Source organism: Carassius gibelio, chromosome B17, assembly GCF_023724105.1.
Source record: "Carassius gibelio isolate Cgi1373 ecotype wild population from Czech Republic chromosome B17, carGib1.2-hapl.c, whole genome shotgun sequence".
NCBI lineage: Eukaryota > Metazoa > Chordata > Actinopteri > Cypriniformes > Cyprinidae > Carassius > Carassius gibelio.
This window is the reverse complement of record NC_068412.1, coordinates 12586344-12611645: the sequence shown is the minus strand read 5'-3', so window position 1 is coordinate 12611645 and position 25302 is coordinate 12586344. Positions and strand designations below refer to the sequence as shown.

Sequence of the window (25302 nt, the reverse complement as noted above, 5' to 3'; positions counted from 1 at the left end):
ACACCCAAGTGTTACACAAAACATTATCCAATTCGTCAATAATGACTGAAGAGGTTGACTGTCTGTCTGAGTGTTTGCTAGCTCACCAGCAACTCTCGTCACTCTGAGATTTTCTCATAGAAGGTCAAAACCGTAGCCCACAGCAAGCTGTTGGTACTTTCGCCCAAGTGTGACAGTTTTCTGCATCTTCCACTTTCCGTTTTCACACTTATTTTCATCTTGTCTGTGTTTGTGTAAGTGTGTGTGTCCTATTTTGGTACTTCGGTACAAAGTGGGTTGCCACAGTAAAACATCTCGCAAGGGTTGAGCGTCTGCAGAAAACATGAGGCCTCGTGGGATTTCCATCACACTTCTCTGACAGCCGTTCTCAAACCCTGGTGTGTTGCTAAATGTTTCTCTCTGCCCCTGCTGTGAGTGATGTGGCCTCATTAGCTGATGATTGCTGGTTATGTAATGCCACATAATGAAGCTCAGGTTTCTGAGGACAGGTGATGTGTGAGAAGGACTAAAAGGGAAAGACAGAGAAGGGAGTTCGATTGAAAAGTTGTTACTGGCTTCATGAGAAGGCCATTTACTGTTTCTCACAGTTTGTGGACAGTTTGGGAGTTTTGAGTTTTTAAACTGTGTGTCAGGACTGTGTTTGCTGTGGCAGTCTAAATGACAACAAGAAATTCCATCTGCAATCTTTCCATCTTTAGGGGAAACTGCATATTTAGTGGCAAATAATTCAGTGTGAGATTTGATTGGATAGTAAAAATCAGACAGGGTATTGATTACTCAACAAAAATGTCATTTTAGACAGAGGGTCGAGGTTTTACGCAGTAAGAAACAGAGAAATTAATATGTTTATTCAGCAAAATTAATGATTTCGTTGGTCAAAAAGACTAAAAAATATTAAGGTTCTTTTGAACTTTCTATATATCAGATAACCCTGGAAAACAATTATCACAGTTTCTACAAAAAATATTAAGCAGCACAACTGTTTCCAACAATAATTATATTAAGAAATGTTTATTAAACAAGAAATCAGTAAACTGTATGATTAAGTGAGATCATGTGAGACTAAAGTAATGGATGCTGAAAAATTAAGCTTTGTCGTCACAGGAATAAATTGCATTTTAAAATATTAAAACAGAAAAAAGGTTATATGTCAAACTATTACTCTTTGTACTGTATTTTGTTTTGATCTACTAAATGCAGCCTTGGTGAGACTTGTGCCAAAAACATTTAAAATCTTACTGACCCCAAACTTTTAAACGGTAGTATACATGAACATAAATACTTGTAGCTATACAAATTCTACTGCAATGCGATTCGCTTTAGACATACAGTACATTCTGTGAACTTCCCTAAACATTTCCTCTCGAGGGAATCCCTGCAGTCATTGTGGAAGTGCGTTCTCAAGATGGAGGGAAGTTAGTGTGAGAAGGCAGGGTATAAAAACTTTTAAATGGAATGCACCCAGAAAATATAGCAATCCACATACTGTATCAAATAATTTGTAAAATGTTTTTATTTAATTTTTTGAGGAGTGCTTGCTTTAAGAGTATATGTAATAAAAATACCAGTGAAATAAACAAAATAAATTTAGAAGTGCTGTATGTAGGATTGACACCAAGTGGTTAAACTGGGTATCGTAGTCCAAATTCAAAATATTGGAGAGGGTTTCTTTTTCTCCTCAGACTTGACGCACATGCAGGTTGCCAGATTGACAACACAAATAAAGAAACGAGCGCACTTGACAATGAATATTCTACATTTTCAAAGTAGAATAACTGACTGTAGAATTGTTTTGCAGATAAACAAGTTAACTTAGCATGTTTCTTAAATATCTGCAAAAATATTTTGGTATGTTTATGCTTTGGTAGAGTCAAAAAAGTGCATACAACACCTTTAAACTAAAATATATTCTTTGAAACAGTCTTAATAATATAGTAATGTCTGCATTTGTGTACTTGAGTAGAGTGTGTTTCTTTCTGGCCTTAATGAGAAATCAATTTGGATTCATTTAACAAAGTTGTCTTTAACTCAGTATGTTGCCTAACAAACCGCATAAATATGACACTTCAAGGCCTTCATCTTTCTCACAAAGATTCTCCCTCTCTCTCTCTCTCTCTCTCTCTCTCACAAACACACACACACACACTCACACACAAACCCCTTCTCTCTTTTTCTTTTCTCACTCTCTTCTCATTTCGTCCTTGACCAGCCAAGAATGACATAAATGTTTGACATCGCAATTTTCCTCCAATTCCAGCATCCCTCCTCATTTTCAGTTTCGCCCACCCTTCTTTTTCCCTTTCTGTCTTTCATATCCACATGACCATTTGCATCCAGGTGAAATGGGCATGTGTTGTTTACCATTTCAAAACCCTACGCACGCCTTCCCACAAATACATTTCCATCCCTCTCTTCTCAGATAAGACTTCTGCTGCCCTATCCTCATTTTTCCTCCCTCTCTGTTTCTCTATCGCTGTCTCTCTCTCTCTTTTAGATGAGGCAGTTTTTCCACAATGCTTTCCATTCACGTCAAACACATTTCGAATACGGCTCAGATTTCCACTACAAACCCACTGCAAGGACACAGAGCTGTGCATGAGAAAAAGGGGAGAACTGAGCTCTCTGATGCTCGTCCCCTCGTGTGTGTGTGTGTGTGTGTGTGTGTGTGTTTGTTTGTTTGTGTCTCTCATAGGAGTTATTTGGAGACCCCTAAAATATAAAACATAAAAATATAAAAACATGTTCAATTATTTCTTATTTTTATTATTGTATAAATGCTAATGCCATTTTATTGTAGAGTTATTTATATTTATTTATTTTTTGCATGGCTTATTATCCAACTTAAACACAAAATGTTTATTTTATTTTATTTTATTTTACATGGCTTATTATTGGCCTAAAACACAAAAGGTTTGTTTTGTTTTACATGGCTTATTACAGGCCTAAGACACAAAAAGGTTTATTTTATCTATATTTATTTATTTTTGCCTAAAACAAAAAAAGCCTCTTCATTGTATGCATGCAACGTCAATGCAACAAAACCACTTTGCCTCTATTATAATAAAGTGATCTGTCTACACTGAATGCACAACCACCATGCAACTTGCACCTTTTTTTTTTTTTTTTCACTGCCACTCCAAACTATTTTTTGCTTTGCCCGACGTTTTGCAACTTAAATATAATAGCCACGGTGTCCTTGTATTTATACAAAACATTTTAATTTCACTTTTCAAAATTAAAGGCCATAAAAAATTAAAAAAAGTGATTTTTCCAGCTGGATGATTGACCATCACTTCAGCTTAACCTTACGAAGACAGAACTCCTGGTGATTCCAGCTTACCCATTGCTTCATCACAACTTCTCTATACAGCTGGGTTCATTAACCATTACTCCTTCGAGGACAGCCAAAAACCTAGGAGTTATGATGGATCATCTGTTAAGCTTCACAGACCATATTGCTACAACGACCTGGTCCTGCAGATTTGCCTTATACAACATTAGGAAGATTAGACCCTTCCTGTCAGAGCAAGCCACCCAACTTCTTGTCCAAGCTCTTGTTCTCTCCAGACTGGACTATTGTAATGCTCTCCTGGCGGGACTTCCTGCATGTACTATCAAGCCTCTGCAATTGATCCAGAATGCAGCAGCAAGGGTTGTCTTCAATGAGCCAAAAAAAGCTCACGTTACTCCCCTCCTCATCGGGTTACACTGGCTACCAGTAGCCGCTCGCATCAAATTCAAGGTACTGATGCTTGCCTACAAGACGACCACTGGCACGACACCAACTTACCTAAACTCACTGGTTAAATCATATTTGCCCTCCAGAAGTTTGCACTCTGCAAGTGAACGACGCCTTGTGGTGCCATCCCAAAGAAGTTCAAAATTACTCTCACTGACCTTTTCCTGGACTGTGTCCAGCTGGTGAAATGACCTCCCAATCTCAATTCGTACAGTCTTTACTCAAGAAACATCTAAAGACTCATCTTTTTTGACAGCACTTAACCAACTAATACTAGCACTTTTCCTTTTCTTGTCTTTTCATTAAAAAAAAACCTGGCTAGGCGTTCAATACTAGACTAACTGAGACTTGTCATGGCACTTGTATACTGTTGTTGTTCTCTTGTTGACCTGACAGCTTCTATTGTTCTCATTTGTAAGTTGCTTTGGATAAAAGCGTCTGCTAAATGATTAAATGTAAACGTAAATGTTAAAAGAAAAAATAGGACTAGAGTAATGAAAAATAGATCTTAAGATTTCTGTAAAATTTAGTTCTTAAACATTTCTAAATATTATGTGTATTTGAACTCATTTTTAGAGTCATGTCGCTGTTTGTGAGGTTTGTGGTCTCTTAGTGTGACCACTACCTGCCTGAGCTTCTAGGAGAATATTACAGTTCCCTAGGAATGCAATTCAAGGCATCATTAGTCCAATAAACAAGCAATGCAGTAGAAGAGAAGAGATGAGTCACACAATAATCCTATTCACTAATACATGTAAAAGTGTAGCAATATCTTCATATAGTTAAAATTCATTGTTTCTTCAATTCAACTCATTCATTCTTGTATTTGTTGTACCTGTTCATCTGGCGCCTAATGAAGCATAACACTTCAGGAGATGTGTCTGAGAACCCTGCTGTATTGAAATTATAATTAGCTTTATATAAAAGCAATAGAATTAGTATGTTGATAGCTAAACTAATATTGTGTGTGTGTGTGAGAGAGAATATGCAGGACCTGTTGTCTACCAAAGGAAGTCATCTCATAAATTAACTAGATTTCTCTGAAGGAGTGTCAGGGAATGATGGAGGTTCAGGTCTTGGGATGTTCCTCAGTAATGAAGTTTATAAGATGAGAATGTGTGTGGTGGACGTAAGGAGCCCACGCTGGGCAGGCTTCGGTCAACTGTTTGTGTGCTGTGTGTGATGAATAGCCCCTGCCACCAAATGAATTGCCCGCAGTGGCTGCCGCAACTTATCATTGCATTAAATTGGCACTGGAAGCAAGGAGCAAAGACCCCTGGGAAATTAGCCAACCACAATTCACCTTGACCCAGTAGACAACACGTTTCACTCTCACAGGAGCTTGAATGTTCCGAAGCGGTAACGCAGTGTAAGAACATGTCGATTCCCCAGACAGTGGTCATGCTAACATGTCTCTCTCTCTCTGTCTTCCAGGTTACCTGAAGGACAGGCCGATGGTGGTCCCGGAGCCATGGGTAAATTACGCAACCTTGAAGAACAACTGATCAAAGCTAAGGAGAAAATCAACTCTTACCGTAGCCTCCCTGCTGATGGTGTGTAAATATATACAGTTATCTAAATTAACTATACAATATCGTTTTTATGTAAAGCTAACATCAAATTTAACATTTTCACAATTACCTGCCAAAATTTCATACATTTCAACACATTTTAATTTAATTTAAATTAATTTCTTAATAAATAAAACTAATTAACTAATCCTAACCAAAGTCTAACTCTAAAAGTACAACTAGAAATGATAATTTTAGTTTTTGTACCTTAAATGTGTCTCTAAACACCAGACTTAGTTAACTTCTGCTCATCCTAAAGTATAGTTAAGCAAATGCACACACACACACACACACACACACACAAACGCATGTGAGTGTGTGAGGGCTGACAGCTCTTTTTCAGATGTGCTGTAATGGCTTGCTGTTAATGCTGAGTGAAGGAAAGATGAAACGCGTCAAATTAATAGGAACCTTTTAATATGGATGAAAAGTGTGCGTGTGTGTGTATGTGTGTATGAGAGTTCACAGTCAAGGACGGTCGTATCACTACAGGGAGTCTGTGTAAATTGTCCTTTAGCCAACCTTTGCCTTCTTTTCACGCACGCACATACACACATGTGTGTGTGTGTGTGTGTGTGTGTGTGTGTGTGTGTGTGTGTGTGACAGGCTCAAAGCTTAATAGCATCATAAGTTAACCAGTATCCCTGGATCATCTGCTGGTTCACATAATACACACACACACACTCACACACACATTCTCTGTGGCTGGTTTCTGGGTCAGCAGTCCTTATAGTATTGCACTGAATGATCTTTTGAGAGGGAGAACAAGTGGAACACTATACACAGAGGATCACAGCTGTGTGCCGGATTGTCTTACAGCCACTGATACCCTTATTGAATATCACAGCTTTTTAGTCCCACACACATCTTTGTGCATTCACTCACATATACAGGTCTGACAGTCTACGACAACAGCACATCAGTATGTCATTTAGTGATATGGGTAATACCCAGTGTATCATCCTCCATCCATGAATATAATTCCCCAAATGCTAGTTGTTGCACCTTCTTCAATTGTGGTGATATGGGTTTATTAATGGGTGATGTTAATCCAGGTATCTAGACAGCATGGTATATAATGCAGAGTTATTCTATTTGATTTTATATTAATGAGCAAATTACATATTCAGAATTGTTTAAATGAAATGACGTACACATCATCATTTCAAATGTTGTGATGTTTCTTTGAAAGAAGTGTGTGCTGCATTCATTGTATCAAAAATACAGAAAACAGTAATATTTTGACATATATTATTACAACTTAAACCGTTCTCTAGTTTAGCATATTTTAAAATGTAACTTATTTCTGTGATGCATAGTTGAATTTTCAGCAGCCATTACTTTAGTGTTCTGTGTCCCATGATTTTTTGATCAGAAATCATTCTAATTTGCCGATTTGTTGCTCAAGAAGCATTTCTTATTATCAAGGTTGAAAGTAGTTGAGCTGCTTAATATCTGTGTGAAAACTCTGAAGTTCAAAATTCACTCAAAAATATGGAAACATACTAGGTATACTTTGGTTTTGCATTATCTGTCTCACGACAGGTAAAAATGGATATCGGCTGATGGCAATAATCACAAAGAGTAGAGATATACTGTAGGCCATTTAGTGGACCTGGCTGATTTATATTGGTCTTTCATGTCAGTAGTAACCATTAGCATTTAAATAATATTAATGTTTGTGTGTGTGTGTGTGTGTGTGTGTGTGCAGGTCCAGGAAAGGACCAGGAGGAGCTAAGGAGGAAGGTGGAGAATGGCGTGAAGGAATTGTGGTATTTTGTTCGCAGTGAGTTGAAGAAACTAGCACTGGTGGACACTGGAGCACTACAAAAACATGTGGACACACTCCTGCAGGACCTTGGACACCAGCAGAGGTTACACACACACATCCAGTACTGTATATATACTTAGAATGACATTGACAGTATAAAAAACTGACAGTAAATACCTTTATAATGTTACAAATTTGTATTTCAAATAAATGCTGTTTTTTTAAGTGTCGAGTCAACAAAAAATGCTGAAAAAAATTGTTGACTAGACAGTTCAAAACACAGCATTTATTTGAACTACAGATTTGTAACATTATAAAGGTATTTACTGTCAGTTTTTACTGTCCTTGCTGAAGAAAGTATCAATTTCTTAATTTCTTAATAAAAAGTATTAATTTAGTAAGAAAATATCTTAACAAACTTTTGAACGGTAGTGTAAATGTGATTCCAAATAAATATACCTCCTCACCAGTATGAGAAATCAACTTATTTATTTGCTCTGTGGAATTGATCTTTAGAGACTTTTTAAGGTAATTTTTTTGTGTCTAAACATAAAAACACAGTATCCTGTCAAGTTATGATAAATACTTCCACTCAATGAATGAATTAAAATAACTTACCAGTCTGAACCATTATTTCTGTTAATTATGAAATTAAGTCAACATAAATGCAACAGTGAAATATCATAATATAAACACTTTGCCTGGATACATTTGAAATGATTAGCTTGGTCCCTATACAGCTGTCATCAAATCTACATTATAGCAAAAACTGAAATTCACTTCAGGGGCCTCTTCTCCACATTTTAAATATCCAAGGCCTCAAAACATTTTGTTGTACAATAGAAGAGATGAATAACTGTTTAATACTTTTGAATCCCAGCGTAGAGGAATACATACCCATGATACACATATATGCTGACTTTACTTCCTTTTTTGTGTAAGCTCAATTTCACTTGTCCTAATCATGTGCTATATTTTATTAAAGAGGAAAAATTCTCTCCATCTCTAATCTCTTTCTAAACAGCATGTAATCTCATGGGGTAGGAATACCATTACTGGGGTTTTATGGGTGTGTATGTTTAGATCAGCACGTTTGCTCGCGCTTCAGAAAAAGACATCCATGTAATGCTGAACAGAAGCTAAAAAATGAAAAAATTACTAGAGTGCTTTTAATTGTAGTGTGGATGATTAAGAGTTCGTAGGCCAGGCTGACTTTAGTTTGTGACTGTAAAACTAATTTAATATTATTTCTTTACAAAATGCTCTGTAATTAGCCAATAATCAATTGGTTTAATTAGCAGAAATGGTTTGATGCAGTTGTTCGGAGTTTTGAGCTGTGTTTTACAGTGGTCTTTATGTAATCTTTAGGTCCATCATGACAGACCTGTATCATCTGAGCCAGGCGGACGGTGCTGGAGATTGGAGAGAGAAAGAAGCTAAAGAACTGTCTGACCTAGTACAGAACAGAATCATGTACCTACAGGTATAGTATGCACGCTTTTGGTTTTTTGTTTTTTCCTTTTCATTTTCTTTCTTTAGGAATATTTTATTTTTTAAGACTTTAGTCTAGATCAGGGGTTCCCAAACTTTTTAGCCCGCGACCCCATGATAAATGCGCTGCTGCCCCGCGACCCCCCCCCAAAAAAAAAAAAAAAAAAACACCTCTCGTCGCGTGAAATGTACAGCAAATCGATTTTATGCCCAGTCTCAAAGCACACGAAGTTATATTTTATTGTTCTGCGTGCAAAATCAGTGTTACAATTCTGTATGAGCTGCTCGATATCCACCTGTTCTCTCTCGGAAAGTAACTGTGCAGCTATGTTGGGTTGAACTCGTTCATTATTCTGCCATCAGGAACCAGTCGAGTAAGTCTGAGCTGCTCACACGCGTGCTCCCGCGCGGACACACACGCACGCACGCACGCACACACGCACGCACGCACGCACACACACACACACACACACACACACACACGCTAATCCGCTAGATGTGTCACTTTATGCTTTCCATGGTGACGCGTCATTGCTTGTCACGTGACATACCACAGCAACAACAGAGCTGAATGAATGATCTGCTTTTGTCATTTTTCCTTTTTTTATTCAAAATATTAACAAATTTGTTAGATATGGCATGAAATAGCTGATATTCCGATTGTCAAATATATGCAAGTGGAAGTGTTTTGTTGTTTAAACACCTTTATAACGATCGCGTTAGTTGAGCTGTATGCGCGATGGGCGCCGCCATCTTAGTTTGTGCCGCAGACGCAGTTCAGAGAATCAGATCTGTTGGATTTACAACACGTGAATTCATCCACTTCTCCCGAAATACATAAAAGTAAGTGGCTGGTGAACTGGGAGAATAATGGAGTAAACTTTAAAGTTACTTACACAATGTGTATCTGATATGAATAAAATGTGTCTAATTATAATGAAAAAGATTATTATTGCCTCTTCCTTTGACATCAGTGTGTATTTTACAAACTCTAAATGTATTGTTTTTTCTAGTACTTATATGTCTGAAACCTAAAATAAACTTTATGTGGTTGAAAACACTGAAAAGTTGTGATGACAGCTCTGAGCGCACTTGTCTCTGGCTCAGCGCCAGCCAACTCGCGAGAGCACATTTGAATTTCACGTCATGCACTGACCGGTGTGGTCGTACACTCCAGGGACTAGCCTAGACTGATCACACCGGTGTGATCGTACGTGCGATGCGAAAGAGTTAAATTAAATGAAACAAAAATATATAAAGCCTATATCGAAATCATCTCGCGACCCCTGCGCCGGGGTCCCGCGACCCACCGTGGGGTCGCGACCCCTACTTTGGGAACCACTGGTCTAGATGACACCCCATAACTCATATCCTTTGGCTCATATTTAGTGTTGGGCGTTATGGCCATTTTTCAGATCGTCATATCGTCAGCCCGTGAGATCGACAATACATGATATTATCGTGCATGGGTGGAGCAAGAGAGAGACTCTTTGTTCTTGTCAAATCATAACTATTTGGTGTTTTAAACCACGCTGGTGCATGAGAGAGAGAGCCTGTGGAATCACCAATAATAATAAAAATATACTTTCAAACATACTGATAAACTAACGTTAAATACAATGTATTTAAAATAGCTAGTTCATATAGTCGGATGCAACTGTCATATTGCGCGTCCTGTGACAAATTTGCTGCATCTGCGCACGGAAGTTATCAGTCTAAATGTTCTGTCAATGGTGAAAATTAATAGTAGATTTAATTGAAAGTCATGCAGTTTAACACTAATATTGGACATAAATGACCACGTTAAATATAAAGTATTCAAAACAGGTAAGTTGATATATTTGGAGTAAAGTTGAATTGAACTGCTACATCAGTCATACAGCGCTACGGACCGCACTGTATGACGAGACCGATGCACCGCCACAGAAACAAGAATGAGATGCATTCTAACCACTGTTGGGAACGTTACTTTAAAAAAGTAATTAGTTATAGTTACTCACTACTTGTTCCAAAAAGTAACTGAGTTAGTAACTGAATTACTCTATAATAAAAGTAACTCGTTACCAGGGAAAGTAACTATTTGTGTTACTGTAAAAAAAAAAAAAAAAAGTTGCTGTATGTCAAAGAATTTGTTTGTTTTTTTAGCAGTTTTCACAAGTACATAACGTTCGATATTTATTGCATGTCAACAGACAGCAAGAGTTTTATCGTGCACTTCAAGTATTATCTTTGTAAGAAAATTGTTTTTGGCCACGTATACATGCGTGTGTCACACATTACATGTAGGCTACTCATTACATGCACGTTCTTGCATTTGACCACAATGAATTTGAAGTAGTGCTTATATCTCCACCTTGAAAATGCCAACTTTTCATCGGATTGCTCCTGACTCGCCATCTCTGCTGCTGCTGCGAATCTCTGTTTAGCTTTTGCGTGTGTGTGTGTGTGTGTGTGTGTGTTTGTGTCTGTGTGGAATGCAGTGCTGAAATAGCTGGGCAGTTTGATAGCCGAATTATAATAGGCTGCCTAATAAAAAAAAAAAAAAATAGTTATTATTATTACTATTATTATTTAATACATTGATAGGAGAATGAGCATAATATCGTCTTGACTATCGACAGAGAAATCTGCTTATGTCGATATCTCTGACTATCGTCGATACACGATACTATCGTTTATCGGCACAACCTTAGTCATATTGACTAAAGAGATTCTTTCATATTTGTGAGCCCATTCCCTCTGTGTGCCATATATCAGACCATAAGACTTGTTCTGTTATGAATGAGTCACTGAATAATTTACTAAACCAGTTAATTAAAAACACAGAATTGCACAGAAGACTAAAACAAGCATTGTTTGTTGTTAATAACTGTGTGTTAAAATTCTAATTAGAGGCTCTTGAAGAAGTGTTTAATTTAATGTAATAAAAAGGTGCTTCTTTAAGGCTCCAAATGTGATTTGCTCATGACTAATTCTTTAAAACAAAGATACTTCAGTGAACAATATGTGTGTTAGCATGTGGATATGTTCTGTTCACTTAAAAGATTTGCTTAAAAACACTGATTCATTCAAAACCATTGGTGTCAGGGTTTTGGTAAGGGAGGAACTCAGGTGCAGACAGGAAGTAACGAAACAGGATTTATTTAACAAAAAAGGGGAAAACAAAACCCACGAGGGGGAAAACAGGACTAGGGCAGATACAACAATAACTAAACAGGACTGATTAATCAAGATAAACAAAGACTCAAAACAGGAGAACACTAACTACAAATAACACTCACGGTTATACAGGATACAATATCTCAATCACAGGTGAGGAACACACAAATCACAATGAACCGACGCAAGACAGAGCACACTAGGAGATCTAAATAGGGGGAACAATCAAGACACGACAGGTGGCACAGATGGGACAATCAAGACACGACTAGGTTAACAAGGGGGGCGGGGCAAGGGAACGAGACAACACAAGCACATGGCCCAAAGACAAGGCCATGCGCTTGTACACAAAACACGGGTCTGTCATGATCCTGCCTCAAGACTAGGAAAAATCAAGGACACGAGGGCAGAATCATGACAGAACCCCTCCCTTAAGGAGCGGCTTCCAGACGCTCCTCAAGGGAAAATCAAACACGGGACACGACTGACATGACAGACTGGGACACAGACACAAACCAACAAGACATGACGAACAACAACAAGGGCAAACATGAATACACAACGGCAGGGTTGGGGTGACAAATCAAAAAAAATAAACAGGGAAGGGGAGGGGGCGGGACCACAAAGTTCATGGGGGACAGACCAGGGCGGGTGGGAGGGGTAGGAATCTTAGGAGGACAGGACGAAGGCTGACGACGGGGGGTACGGGCAGGTCTGGGTGGTGAGGGGCGGGGAGGGGTCTCGGGACAATTGACAGGGGACATGACAGGAGCAGACAAGGGACGCGGGGCAACACTTACGGGACGCGGGGCAACACTTACGGGACGCGGGGAGACGACATCTACTGGACACGGGGGGACAACATCTACTGGACACGGGGGGACATTAACGGGACACGGGGCCACATCAACGGGACACATGACCACATCAACAGGACACGGGGCCACATCAACAGGACACGGGGCCACATCAACAGGACACGGGGAGACAACGGCTGGACACGGGGAGACAACGGCTGGACACTTGGGACTTCTGGGGACAGGGTCAGGGGACAAGACAGGACTGACGGGGATTTCTAAAATTTGGACAAGACGGGACAAATAATCAGAAAAGGCTTTAGCAGCTATGATAATTGGCATCTCCTTATGAGATGAGACCGACTGTACAAGAGTCTTTGCTGCGGAGTCGGCCGCGGCTCTCTCCTCCGCTCTCACGACTGCAGACTTGCATACAGCTCTCTTCCTTGCCGGCTCGGGCACGCCAGCGCTCACCGCTGCTGGCTCGGGCACGCTCACCGCTGCTGGCTCGGGCACGCTCCGCTGCTGGCTCGGGCACGCTCTCCGCTGCTGGCTCGGGCACGCCAGCTCTCTCCGCTGCTGGCTCGGGCACGCCAGCTCTCTCCGCTGCTGGCTCGGGCACGCCAGCTCTCTCCGCTGCTGGCTCGGGCACGCCAGCTCTCTCCGCTGCTGGCTCGGGCACGCCAGCTCTCTCCGCTGCTGGCTCGGGCACGCCAGCTCTCTCCGCTGCTGGCTCGGGCACGCCAGCGCTCACCGCTGCTGGCACGGGCACGCTCACCGCTGCTGGCTCGGGCACGCTCACCGCTGCTGGCTCGAGAGGAGACAGGGTCACAGGACCGGCAGGCCCCTTCTTCTTCCTCTTCCTCCTCGGGCGCGGTGCAGAGGCTACAGCTGGGTCAGAGGCGGGTTGGGGGAGTTTGGTCTCGGGTAGGGCAGCCTCGGACGCCGAAGACTCTGAAGCTGACTCCCACGACAATCGTCTCCCTCGCTTCATGGGGAGACTGCTGGCTGTGGAAGGCGCCTCAGGACTCTGGGGGGGATCTGCCTGTTCCCCCAGGGTTGCCACGGCCAGGACACGACCCTCTGGGATCGTTGGCAGCTGGGTAGGTGGGGACCTCTGGGGCTCCTCCTCTCGCCCGCTCGCTCCGGAACGACCTCCCCTGGTCCCCCGGAACACCACAAGGCGAGAGCCCTCAAAACAATCTCGCTGGCTGGCTGATGCCATCCAGCATTGCCTCCTGTCTGCGGAGTTCCTTCGTGGTCGGTTCATTCTGTCAGGGTTTTGGTAAGGGAGGAACTCAGGTGCAGACAGGAAGTAACGAAACAGGATTTATTTAACAAAAAAGGGGAAAACAAAACCCACGAGGGGGAAAACAGGACTAGGGCAGATACAACAATAACTAAACAGGACTGATTAATCAAGATAAACAAAGACTCAAAACAGGAGAACACTAACTACAAATAACACTCACGGTTATACAGGATACAATATCTCAATCACAGGTGAGGAACACACAAATCACAATGAACCGACGCAAGACAGAGCACACTAGGAGATCTAAATAGGGGGAACAATCAAGACACGACAGGTGGCACAGATGGGACAATCAAGACACGACTAGGTTAACAAGGGGGGCGGGGCAAGGGAACGAGACAACACAAGCACATGGCCCAAAGACAAGGCCATGCGCTTGTACACAAAACACGGGTCTGTCATGATCCTGCCTCAAGACTAGGAAAAATCAAGGACACGAGGGCAGAATCATGACACATTGGATGCTATTTTTAATTTGAAATGAACAGATAATGACTACAAGGGGATGGAAGTACTCAACGTTATGACATATTCAATGAACTCTACTTCTGTGAAAAATAAATCCAAACTTTGAAGATTTGGCTGGATTAAATGTAAAAATGTGAGAAATTTTCTGTGAATTTCCCATTTTGCATGGCTCTTATGGATATTGAGGGGGTCCTTCTCCATGTCTTAAGCATTTGGCAATACTTCCAACCCCCAAGCCTCCGTTTTGACTGCATGTTTTGTTTGTTCTTCAAATGAAATATTGCTTCTGTTTTGAATACAATCTATAGCTGAACAAGATCTCATTCATTCACTCACCCACCTCCTTCTTCCCTCTCCCCATATATCAATGAGAGGGGTGATTATATTGCAATTGGCGGGACAGCAGTATATTGTCCCTCTCTCTGAGATGGGATGGGGCGGTTGTTTTGCGCTGACTCCACTCTGGAGACTAAACTGACATTCAGCTGTAACACAATGCAGTGCCACGCACAAGCACACAGGCTGTAATCAGCAGAGCTCAGCTTGATTCTGTGTGTTTAACCCGCAGCCTGAACGGCTCCTGCAGAAAGACTTTAAACCGCGTCACATGCTGAAGTTACAGTTGGAAAGTCAACAACACATTTATGGCTTTAGACAACTGATGCTTTTACCTGATAATCTCCATATTTGTAACTGCATATTTGTGGTTATATTTAAGTTTCATAAAGCAATGGTATTAAATAAAAAGGGGTCAGACGTACAGCATGCAATGCCAAGTGCAAATAATAAAATACAGCTATTTAATAAGAGAACATAATAAATAGGCTTATCTTTGTAATTAATAGGCTTAGTTTTAAATATCATTTACTTTAACTCTCAAGGCCATATCTCCAATCAAACTCTACAGTCGGCGGAAATTCATTTGTCATTCAGTAGAAGCTAGTTCAAAAGGTGCAGTGATAATTTGAATGACTTGTGTGAACTACAATGCGTTTCTTGTGGTAAAATGTTTTTATTACATAATCTGTTTATTTACTTATCTTAATACAGAAAATTCCCAAATTCTTTCCCAGTTATACACCATATACAGTTTTATGGTTAGGGGTCTGTAAGTTAGACTCTTTATACACAGTATTTAGTGCTTTTCAGTTCTGGAAAAGTATGGGATAATATTTGTTTAGAAACTTTATTCTGTTTTCTAAAATATAACATTGAGAATTTCTTAAAATAAATTTACTATTCAACCACACAAGAGTGTTTTTCATGAAAATTTGATTAGTTTTATCCCATTAAATGTCTCAAATATGTATCATTGTTATTATGGCCATTTTTATGAATACTAATGATAATGCTACTTGAAACCATTGGAATATGAGGCAAAAGAAGCCCTTTTCTTATTTCTTGATGCCGATGATCTCTAAATATTTAGCCTTACTGATAGGTGAGACAAAGACTGGGAAACACTGCTCGGTATTATAACCTAGTCATTTGGCCTAATGGAAACCTTTTGTGCTACTAGTACTGTGTTAACTTTGACTAATAGCTTAGTGTCAGTGCTCTCCATCAGAGAGACATGTTAGAGCTGTAATGAGAGCTGGAGTGTGATTAAAGTGATGGAGTGTATTTTACTTTGTGTGTGAGAGACAGACAGGTTGATAACAAAGAATCTGTGTCTCTTATGAGAAATGACAGTCCTCTGTCTGTCTCACTACACTGCTGTCATCCATCTACAGTGCGCTCTCTTGCTCCTTTCTTTCTCTTAACTCCAGTCATTCTCCTCTCTATTGTCTCAGTACGAGAGAAACAGCGATAGATGGAAGGAGCATTTTCCGTCCTGTTTGTTTCGTCTTCTTTCATCCATCCAAGATCATTCAGATGTTATATACTTCTGGTGACAGAGCCAAATTTATAATTTCCTCCAGCACATACTAAAAATATTTTAATGTGTGAGATGATTGGAGATAAACTGCTTCTCTTTTTTGTTTTTTTTTTGTTTTTGTTTTTTTTATTGAATCATGTTTTTATCTTACTGGTGGCCAAGAAACATGTATAAAACAAATGTCTCCATGAGCAGCTCGGTACAGAAGTCGCACTTGATCTGCCAAATTCAAATTCACGTGCTGTTTTTGACATCCAGCAGATCAAGGAACCTGCTGAACTGTAAAAAATACGATATACAGCAGCCTCAAACTGTATTTCTACACATGTAATGAAATTCAGATGTTTAAAGTGCGATTTCCTCATCTAAAAGTGTCCACTGAATGTGTAGAAAGCTCCTCAGTCCTCTCTCTCTCTCTTCTGATCTGTATCTGCAGAACCCTCAGGACTGCAGCAAGGCTCGCAAGCTGCTGTGTAACATCAATAAGGGCTGTGGTTACGGCTGCCAGCTGCATCATGTGGTGTACTGCTTCATGATTGCCTATGGCACGCAGCGCACCCTCATACTGGAGTCGCAGAACTGGCGCTACGCCACCGGCGGATGGGAGACTGTTTTTAAACCTGTCAGCGACACTTGCACTGACCGCACGGGGGCCTCCACTGGACACTGGTCTGGTCAGTAACACACATGTACCTCAAATCTGTCACCCTGTTTCTGATCCTTTGAATTAAACTGGCTGTTTTTATCATTTAGAATTGTGTTGCCTTTTGAAAAGTTTGGGATTATTTCTAAATAATTTGTGCATTTGGGATTATTTTTCCATTTTCACATCATGTTCTGCGACAAAATACATCGCAAGAAAAGACAGAGCAGGTTACCTGTGGTATGAAACAAAGTGTCAGCTTTAAAATTTTGTCATTTAAAAAAAAAATGAAAACAATAAATACCATTTTGTGGCTCTTTAATGTGTCATGACAGATTGCTACAGCGCCAAGCAGCATGTGAATCGCTTCTAATTCACACTAATTCACTAATCTCTTCCTCTTTACTAGTTTTAGCATGAAATAAACATGAATGAACATCAGAGGGTATCTTGTTTCAACCACGGAAAGATGTCATTACACACTATTTTTCAAGTTCAAGTTGACTGACATGAATCTACTCTCCTGTCTAGTTAGTTTGTCTAACAAAATGGCAGATTCTGCATTATGATTGGTCAGATCGGCTGTCAATCAAACTCTGGTGAAAGGGTCAGTTTCATTCAGTCAGGTAATGTTCAGGTAAAATTGTGATGAGTCTACACTGTGTAGACTGAGTCTGCCTCAAGTCTACATTTCATCTGTTTGTTTCTTGTGTTGAGATTAAGGATTGGGCTGAGTAAGGGTCATCTGATTGATTTTTCATAAATGCAACAGATTCACAAACATGTATTCAATAATGGACATTTTTCAAATGTTCATTTGGGAAACATACTAATGGTCATTTTTATCTACACTGGCCCAGTGTAAGAGTCTGTCTAATAGACTAAACCCAGTGTTCAGAGGAATCTGTCTACAGCTGGAGTGAACCTGCTGTGCTCTAAAAGCAAAGCGGAGGGGAAGGAGAGACTGCCTTTAAAACATGAAAGAAATGACCTCAAAACAAAGCAGCGCCTTCCCATCACTCTTTCCTCCCAGAGGACACAATCTCTCTTAGTTCGCCCTAAAGCCTGAGTTTCTGCACTCCATGGACCAGTGAGATTGACAAAGATGGAGACTGTGCAAGCGAGTTATATTAAACATGCTATTCCAACTCATTACGTTACATTTATGCATTTGCCAGGCACTTTTATCCAAAGCGACTTACAATATATTCAGGACTGAGCTCAGAGTAGACCAGGACTCTCTGCTTTTCACATTCCCTGGGAATGAACTGAACCCATGACCTTGGTATTGCTAATGCCATTCCATCAGTTTTTACACATTAGCATTAACATCTTGGATTCTCATAATATACACACATACTGACGGTGCCCAAATGAATTCAGCCTAATTGTAGTGGACCTTTCGAGAGACGGTTCTCAATAATATACATAACACAACCCTGTTAATGCCTTTAGTTATGACATGCATGGGGTCAAAGGGCAGACCAAATCCTTCAGGATAATCCTGCTGGCGTTTAGAGAAAATGACCCCCAGCAATATGCATACCAAAACACACGCAGCATTAAAATGAATCAGTGCCACTTCAGCGGTACAGGCGCACAGATAGCATGAATTTAAAATAATAAAGAAGCCTCCTCCCCTGAAGCCCCCCCCTTCAATTTATTCATCAGGATGCAAGGACAAGATGTAATTTAGATTCTCTTGCTGCTCTAATGAGGATGAGAGAGAGAGGGAGAGTTATTTTGTTTATCAGTGCAATGAGGGGTGCTGGGCTGGAAAAACCTCATCCCCATGCAAAGAGCCTAACAGCAAGGTTATATAAGAACGGCTAGGGAGATTCTCCAACACTTCTTTGTGTGAGAAATACTTTTTAACATTTAATGCTGCATAAGGCATAATTTAAACCTGGCACGCACACTCTTTGAAGACATTTTTCCCTGATAACGTTTTATTCTATTACTTTATGCTAGTGGTTTAATAATATGGACTTTTCAATAGTTAGTACCTTTTGATCCGGATCTATAGTGTTTTAGCCATCAATATAATGAGCATATATTCATCATTCTGCCAACCACCAATGTATGATGCCTAAATATATATATATACATGCACAATATACTGGAAGCCATATTGGTATTGGACCATATTACAGTATTAACAGACAGGAGAAGATGTATGTATGTATACACATACACACACACACACACACACACTACTATGGCTTTCAGTATATTGTGCATCCCTAAGGCCTGAAACATGCTCTTGTGTGTGAATGTACGCACCTAATAACACATCCATTGTAATGGCACCAACATTTGAAGGGAGCTCCATCATCTCAGCCCTTGAGGTTTGTTGCGCCACACTAATGCGAGAACATGCTTGGAGAATATGCCGTATATTCACTGTCAAAATGTACACCTTGAAAACACTGTAAGTCACTTTGGATACAACTACCTGCCAAAGGCGTTAACGTAATATAAAGTAAAGTATGCACAGATTCAGATTGCCTCCTGCTTTTAATGTTTTCACCAAGCATGTGTATTGGTTTGTTTCTGTTGGATATGTTTCTGGCATAAGGTTGTCTTTTTTCCCTCTCCTGCTCTCGTGTTTTTAGCCCCCGCGCTATATTCCGAGCGAGCAGCTCCCCCATCAAGCTTTATTGACTTGCTAATTGTAAATTAATCTCATATTGGAAAAGCATGTTTGGCCAATTTACAGTCCGTACCACAACATTTCATTTCTCCAGTGCATTCTTTTGATCTTTTCCGCTCATTGTCGTGTGCATCGTCTGTAGGTGAAGCAAACGATCGGGATGTTCAGGTCATCGAGTTGCCGATCGTGGACAGCCTGCACCCTCGTCCTCCGTACCTGCCCCTGGCCATCCCCGAAGACCTTGCGGACCGGATTCAGAGGCTTCATGGAGACCCACCTGTGTGGTGGGTGTCTCAGTTTGTTAAGTACCTGATCCGCCCTCAGGCTTGGCTGTTGAAGGAAATGGAAGAGACCACCACCAAGCTGGGCTTCAAGCACCCCATTATAGGGTGAGACATTTCATATCAAAGCATCACATCAGTCCAGATATTACTGTGCATGTTTCACTGTGTTTTATTGGTGGAGCTTTCTGAGACAGAATGTACTATGCTTACTATATTACTGAATTTAAATAAATTTGCCTATTTACATTTTTTTACAATTAATGTATATATTACATTTAGTTTTGTATTATTTATTTAGGGGGTTAGAAATTGACATAAGTTTTGTACAAATAGAATTAAAGTTAATGGAAATTAGCCAATGTGTGTCCTGTGATGTAAACCTCAAGTTTGGGAAAGACAGGCACTGATAGGTTTTGAATGTATTTATGTGTGAGAAGAACGGAGGGGGAGAAAAGTAGGAGGGAGACCCTTTCACACAAACCAAGACTGCTCTAACAATCAGTCTCCACTTACACCCACTTTGCTCTCTACTGGGAGCGCAACCACTCACAGCCATCTTTCTCTCTCTCTCTCTTACTCTCTATTCTTACTTTATTCAGCCACCCATCCTTACACTCACACATAGACACATAATGGTTGGCATTTTGAGAAAATCGGCACCCCAAAGCGCAAAACCTTTGAACATCTGTTTAAAAAAATAGAACAAATTTTTATTCTGCTGGTCTGTATTTTTCCCTGTTCTTTGTCGACCTTGAATCGCTTTCTCACACGGACGCGCACAATCAGGCTAACCCAGGTTTTGCTCATCTCTCCAGGGTGCATGTGCGCCGGACAGATAAGGTAGGGACTGAGGCGGCATTCCACCCAATAGAGGAGTACATGGTGCATGTTGAGGACCACTACCAGAGTCTGGCCCAGCGCATGCATGTGGACAAGAAACGGGTTTACCTCGCCACTGACGACCCCTCTCTACTGCAGGAGGCCAAGTCTAAGTGAGCACACTTTATACAGTCTATGAAAACAAGTCTTAATATCACATGTTGTGTTGCTTGAAAACACTTTACATGGCAACAATTTTTTTAGTTCACACCAAGGACAATAACTATAACAAAAGTTTTATTATTTGTTCTATTCTGAGAATAATCCACACCATAGCTATAACAGTGAGGACACAGATGGACAATATCATTGGAATCACTTTCAGAATTTTTTTCAGCTGGTAAATAATAAAAACAGACAATCAGCCAATCAGAATCCACCCAACTTTAACGAGCTTGAGCACTCAAAATGGCAGATGACATAATTGCATTGCACGAAATATTGATTTGAGTTGAAAAATTTGAATGCAAAGCTTCCGTGAACACAGCAGTTGTGAGCAAGCGGCAAGTTCAAAATTAGACGGATATTTAAGGGAAACGGTGCAGTCAAACTACTTATTACACAATATTTCACCACATAAATAAATAAAGGCAATAAAAGATTTAAGACTAAAATGATTTAAAATCTTCGTTTTCCAGAGTGATAATATGTGTTAATGTGAATGCTAATATAGTTATCCGTATACAGTAGTTATCTTTACAAGTGCTATTCTTGATGTGAACGGTCACAGTCAATCTGATGTTAGCATGTTGCTATTCTAATAGCTCAGTACAATAATAAATAAATACAAAGCACACACATTTTGGGTGATATTGTTATTTTTTAATTAAACCCATTTTTAATTAATTTGTTCTTTTCCCATTCTCCCTCCACAATCTTATATTCAAATTTGAGCATGTAATGCATTCTGGGATTCCTTTATTGGCAAATTGTGCATTCTGTGCTCCCCTCTGTTTGGAAAAGCCTTGACATCAAGAACGTGCCTGAAGGCTGCAGACCAAGCTTTGGAACACAGAAAGAGGTGTACCATCGGGGAGGACCTTTTAACCCATATTTGTTTTTCGTTTGTGCACAGGTATCCTGATTATGAATTTATTAGTGATAATTCTATTTCATGGTCAGCTGGGCTGCACAACCGCTACACTGAAAACTCTCTGAGAGGAGTCATCCTGGATATCCACTTCCTCTCCAGGACCAATTTCTTAGTGTGCACCTTCTCTTCACAGGTACAGTTTGACCCACTTTGGCAGAAAATTTTGTTCTGTTCGTCTCCTACATGAACTATTTATCCCTTTTTGCAGGTTTTTTTTTTTTTTTGGATGAAGTGCCCAAACCTCCCACAGCATTTCTATGGGGTTAAGACTTGACTGTTTGATAACCCTTAATTTTTTAGATTTTTTAATTTTTACTTGTTTAAAAACATTGTGTTGCCGATTTGCTTTGGGGTTTTTGGTGATTTATTTCTTCTACAGTCTACTTTGTTAAACTTTAGCTTTTTTTATGGATATACTCATGTCATAATCTTCACAAGTACAATGCAGACTGTGTGGTTTGTGATTTTATTTTTTCATGCCAGACATGACATCTGGCAATCAGTAGTCTTGCAGATCCAAACGTTCTACTACCAGTTGAAAGTCTGGCCCATTTATTCTAGCCAGGAATCGCCCACTTCCCACTGTGCATGTTCACACTGTGTAGTTTTTGGCTGTCGATTTTGACCTGCAAAATCAATTATATTAAACAATATTTGTATATTACAGATCACCAATATTTGATTATTTAATGCGACATATTCATTGGCAGAAGACTAGTCTTCTAAGTCACAGTTTTTAACAGAACAATTGGCATCAAATCTTTGCTACTATACATACACCGTACACTCTGACATAAAATACGTGGATGTCACAGTGTACCAATCTCACTGGAGTCATATTGTAGAGCAGGGGTTGCCAACCTTGCTCCTGAAGGGACTATATTTCTGCAGAGTTCAATTCAAAACCTGCTCCACCCTGGCTTTTATTTTCAAGTAACCCTGAAAACTTTTATTACCAAGTTCTGGTGTTTTATTAGGTTTGGAGCTGAACTCTGCAGGAACTTATCCCTCCAGGACCAGGGTTCACTTCCCCTGTTGTAGACTTATCAGCAATTGTAAAGAACCATCAATATCGTACATCGTGTCCAGCTTTAGAAAGGCAACTTTTTGTCCAGTGGCTCCTCTGAATCCATCATTATAGCAGGCTGATCCATTAAAAACAAGACTTAGTTTTTTGACAGACTGATTAAAAACTCCCAGAAAGGCCAGCCAGTCAGATCCAAGCAAAGAAATCGCAATCTTGACATTTTTATGTGCCATATGCTCTAGACTGTTCATGAGCAGTCTGTGGTTACTTTGTTCTAATAGTCCTTAATCTTTACTTCAGCTTTTCATGAGTAGCACTTAACCATTGTAAATTCCATTCATCTTTGTCAGGTGCACCTGCTTGTCCTCTTAACTCCACTCTGCTCTGAAGATTCAGCTTGAAAGCAGCTTGTGAACGTGTCTTTGTTTTCATTTCCATTGTGCGCAGGTGTGTCGAGTGGCCTATGAGATCATGCAGACTCTCCACCCAGACGCCTCGTCCTACTTCTATTCCCTCGATGACATCTATTACTTCGGTGGGCAGAATGCCCACAACCAGATCGCTATCTACCCGCACCAACCACGCAATAGCGACGACATCCCTCTTGAGCCTGGAGATGTGATTGGTGTTGCGGGCAACCATTGGGATGGATACTCCAAGGGAATCAACCGCAAAACCGGCCGCACAGGCCTCTACCCCTCTTATAAAGTCAAAGAGAAGATTGAGACAGTGAAGTATCCCATGTACCCAGAAGCGGACAAACTTCTTAAGAAGCCGTAGATTTAGACAAAGACAGCGCAAATACTCTCGTTTTTGAAATGAGGAAACCCTGGACCACCCGAATGGGAATGCACTTTGTGTGTGAGTGTGTATGAATGTGTTCGTGTAGGTGTGTCGGTGTGTGTGTTGTCTAGGGGTTCTTCACAGGGTTTAGGGACAGCTTCCTAACTCTGGTGCTTGGACCTTTGAGTCTCCCTGAAATGGCGATCAGGGTTGTGGAAGACAAAAAAATAAAAACAAAGAGGATGAACTCAAGGCAACAGAAACGGAAGACACTGTACTGTAGGTACTTTCTAATTAATCTCCGGGTAATGAAGGGAACTGAATATGTTAATTTAAGAAAACAACTGGAAGAAGTGACTTTGCAACTCCAAACTGATCATGACAAGGGAATCATAAACCCGGGTTATTCTCGTCCTCCTATGCTCTTATACCTCCTTGTGCACAATGATGACATCCTTTACTCTAGCCTCACTCAACTCGTTTCTCTCATGCCATCACTATGCCAACTGACACTCCACTTCACACCCATGAGCTGTTAATTTCCACTGCCATACTGTGCTTTTAAATGTGACTTATGCTGTTTTTATTTTCATTGTAAGGTTTATCATGTGTTTGTGTGTGTGTGCGGATTGGAAAACGGTGCCTATCAGGGCAATTGACTCACTTTTACTGGACGAGTTTTGACTCTGGAGCCTTATGGACCAGCCTTTCCACGCAGATTTACACTCCTCCCCTCCTTTCCATTTAGTGTCTTATCCACAGCCATGTGTCCATCATGTTTTTTAAGAGATCATTTAATGTTATTACATTTTAAAATACAAATACAGATAAGAAAATGTCACTTAATATGAAGATAATGATACTAATATTATTGATGAGGATGGTAAAAGAAAGAATAATTATGGTAACAATGACACGTACTTGCTGTCATTATAAATTTGAGTTAATCATGAATGAGTTGTTCATTGTTTTATGTTTGCGGGCATTGTCTCTTTGGTAAGCAGATCAAATAAACTTGATCAGCCAAATTGGGTTTCTGTCTGTATTTTAATTTTGTGTGTGTTGGCTATTCTTTAAGGACAATTGAGTTCAATCTTATAAGGCTCTATTCAACAGTGTTCAAACTGAGGAGGGGCTTGCGGGACACAAATTGGGGAGTCCCATGGTGTTTCATTGAAATTAGAATACTAGATTAGTATATTTTAATTATTATTTAATTATTGCACTGACACAGCTTGACATTGGTTTGTGCCAGTTTTATAATTCCTCTGAAAATAAGTGTTTTTGAAGGAATTTGCAGTCAGCCAATGAGTAGACCCTCACTTTCACCTCTTCACCAAAATGTTAACAAAATTTAAGATATAAGTAAAAAAATGTCAATTTTTATATTGTCAGAATATTCACAGTAGCAGAATACTTTTTTTCAGTTCTGTTTTAGAGCTCTGTTGTTTTTACACACTTTTCATACTGTAAACGAGAGTTACGTATTTTATAAGCGCACCAACTGTATAACTGACTCAAAATCGTAGAGTCGATAAATCTCTCGTGTGAATGAACAAATATTAATCGAGAGTTGTCTGCACGTAATTCAATGCGACAGTCGTTCTTCATTCCATAAAGTTGCGTGACTTTTAAGTGTGACGTCCAGCAGGTGATTTTGGATCCCGTCGCTGTATTGGCTGTGCTAGAGATCCACTCGCCAGGCCTGTGGTCTTTGTGTGACCCAAATGCTGGGTGCTATACTCAGGTA

General features: G+C 40.1%; 1 protein-coding gene across 1 annotated transcript in view; it reads left to right on the top strand.

Moving 5' to 3' along the window:
• Positions 1 to 24580, top strand: part of LOC127976039 (alpha-(1,6)-fucosyltransferase) — an 84161-nt gene extending 59581 nt beyond the window's left edge. The window contains exons 4-11 of the mRNA XM_052580142.1: positions 5174 to 5292; positions 7022 to 7184; positions 8450 to 8564; positions 16627 to 16864; positions 19629 to 19875; positions 20586 to 20762; positions 21725 to 21875; positions 23217 to 24580. Of these exons, the coding sequence (XP_052436102.1) occupies positions 5174 to 5292; positions 7022 to 7184; positions 8450 to 8564; positions 16627 to 16864; positions 19629 to 19875; positions 20586 to 20762; positions 21725 to 21875; positions 23217 to 23549 (1543 nt within the window). The 3' untranslated portion in view covers positions 23550 to 24580. The remainder of the gene's footprint in view (positions 1 to 5173; positions 5293 to 7021; positions 7185 to 8449; positions 8565 to 16626; positions 16865 to 19628; positions 19876 to 20585; positions 20763 to 21724; positions 21876 to 23216) is intronic.
• Positions 24581 to 25302: the final 722 nt, after the last annotated feature.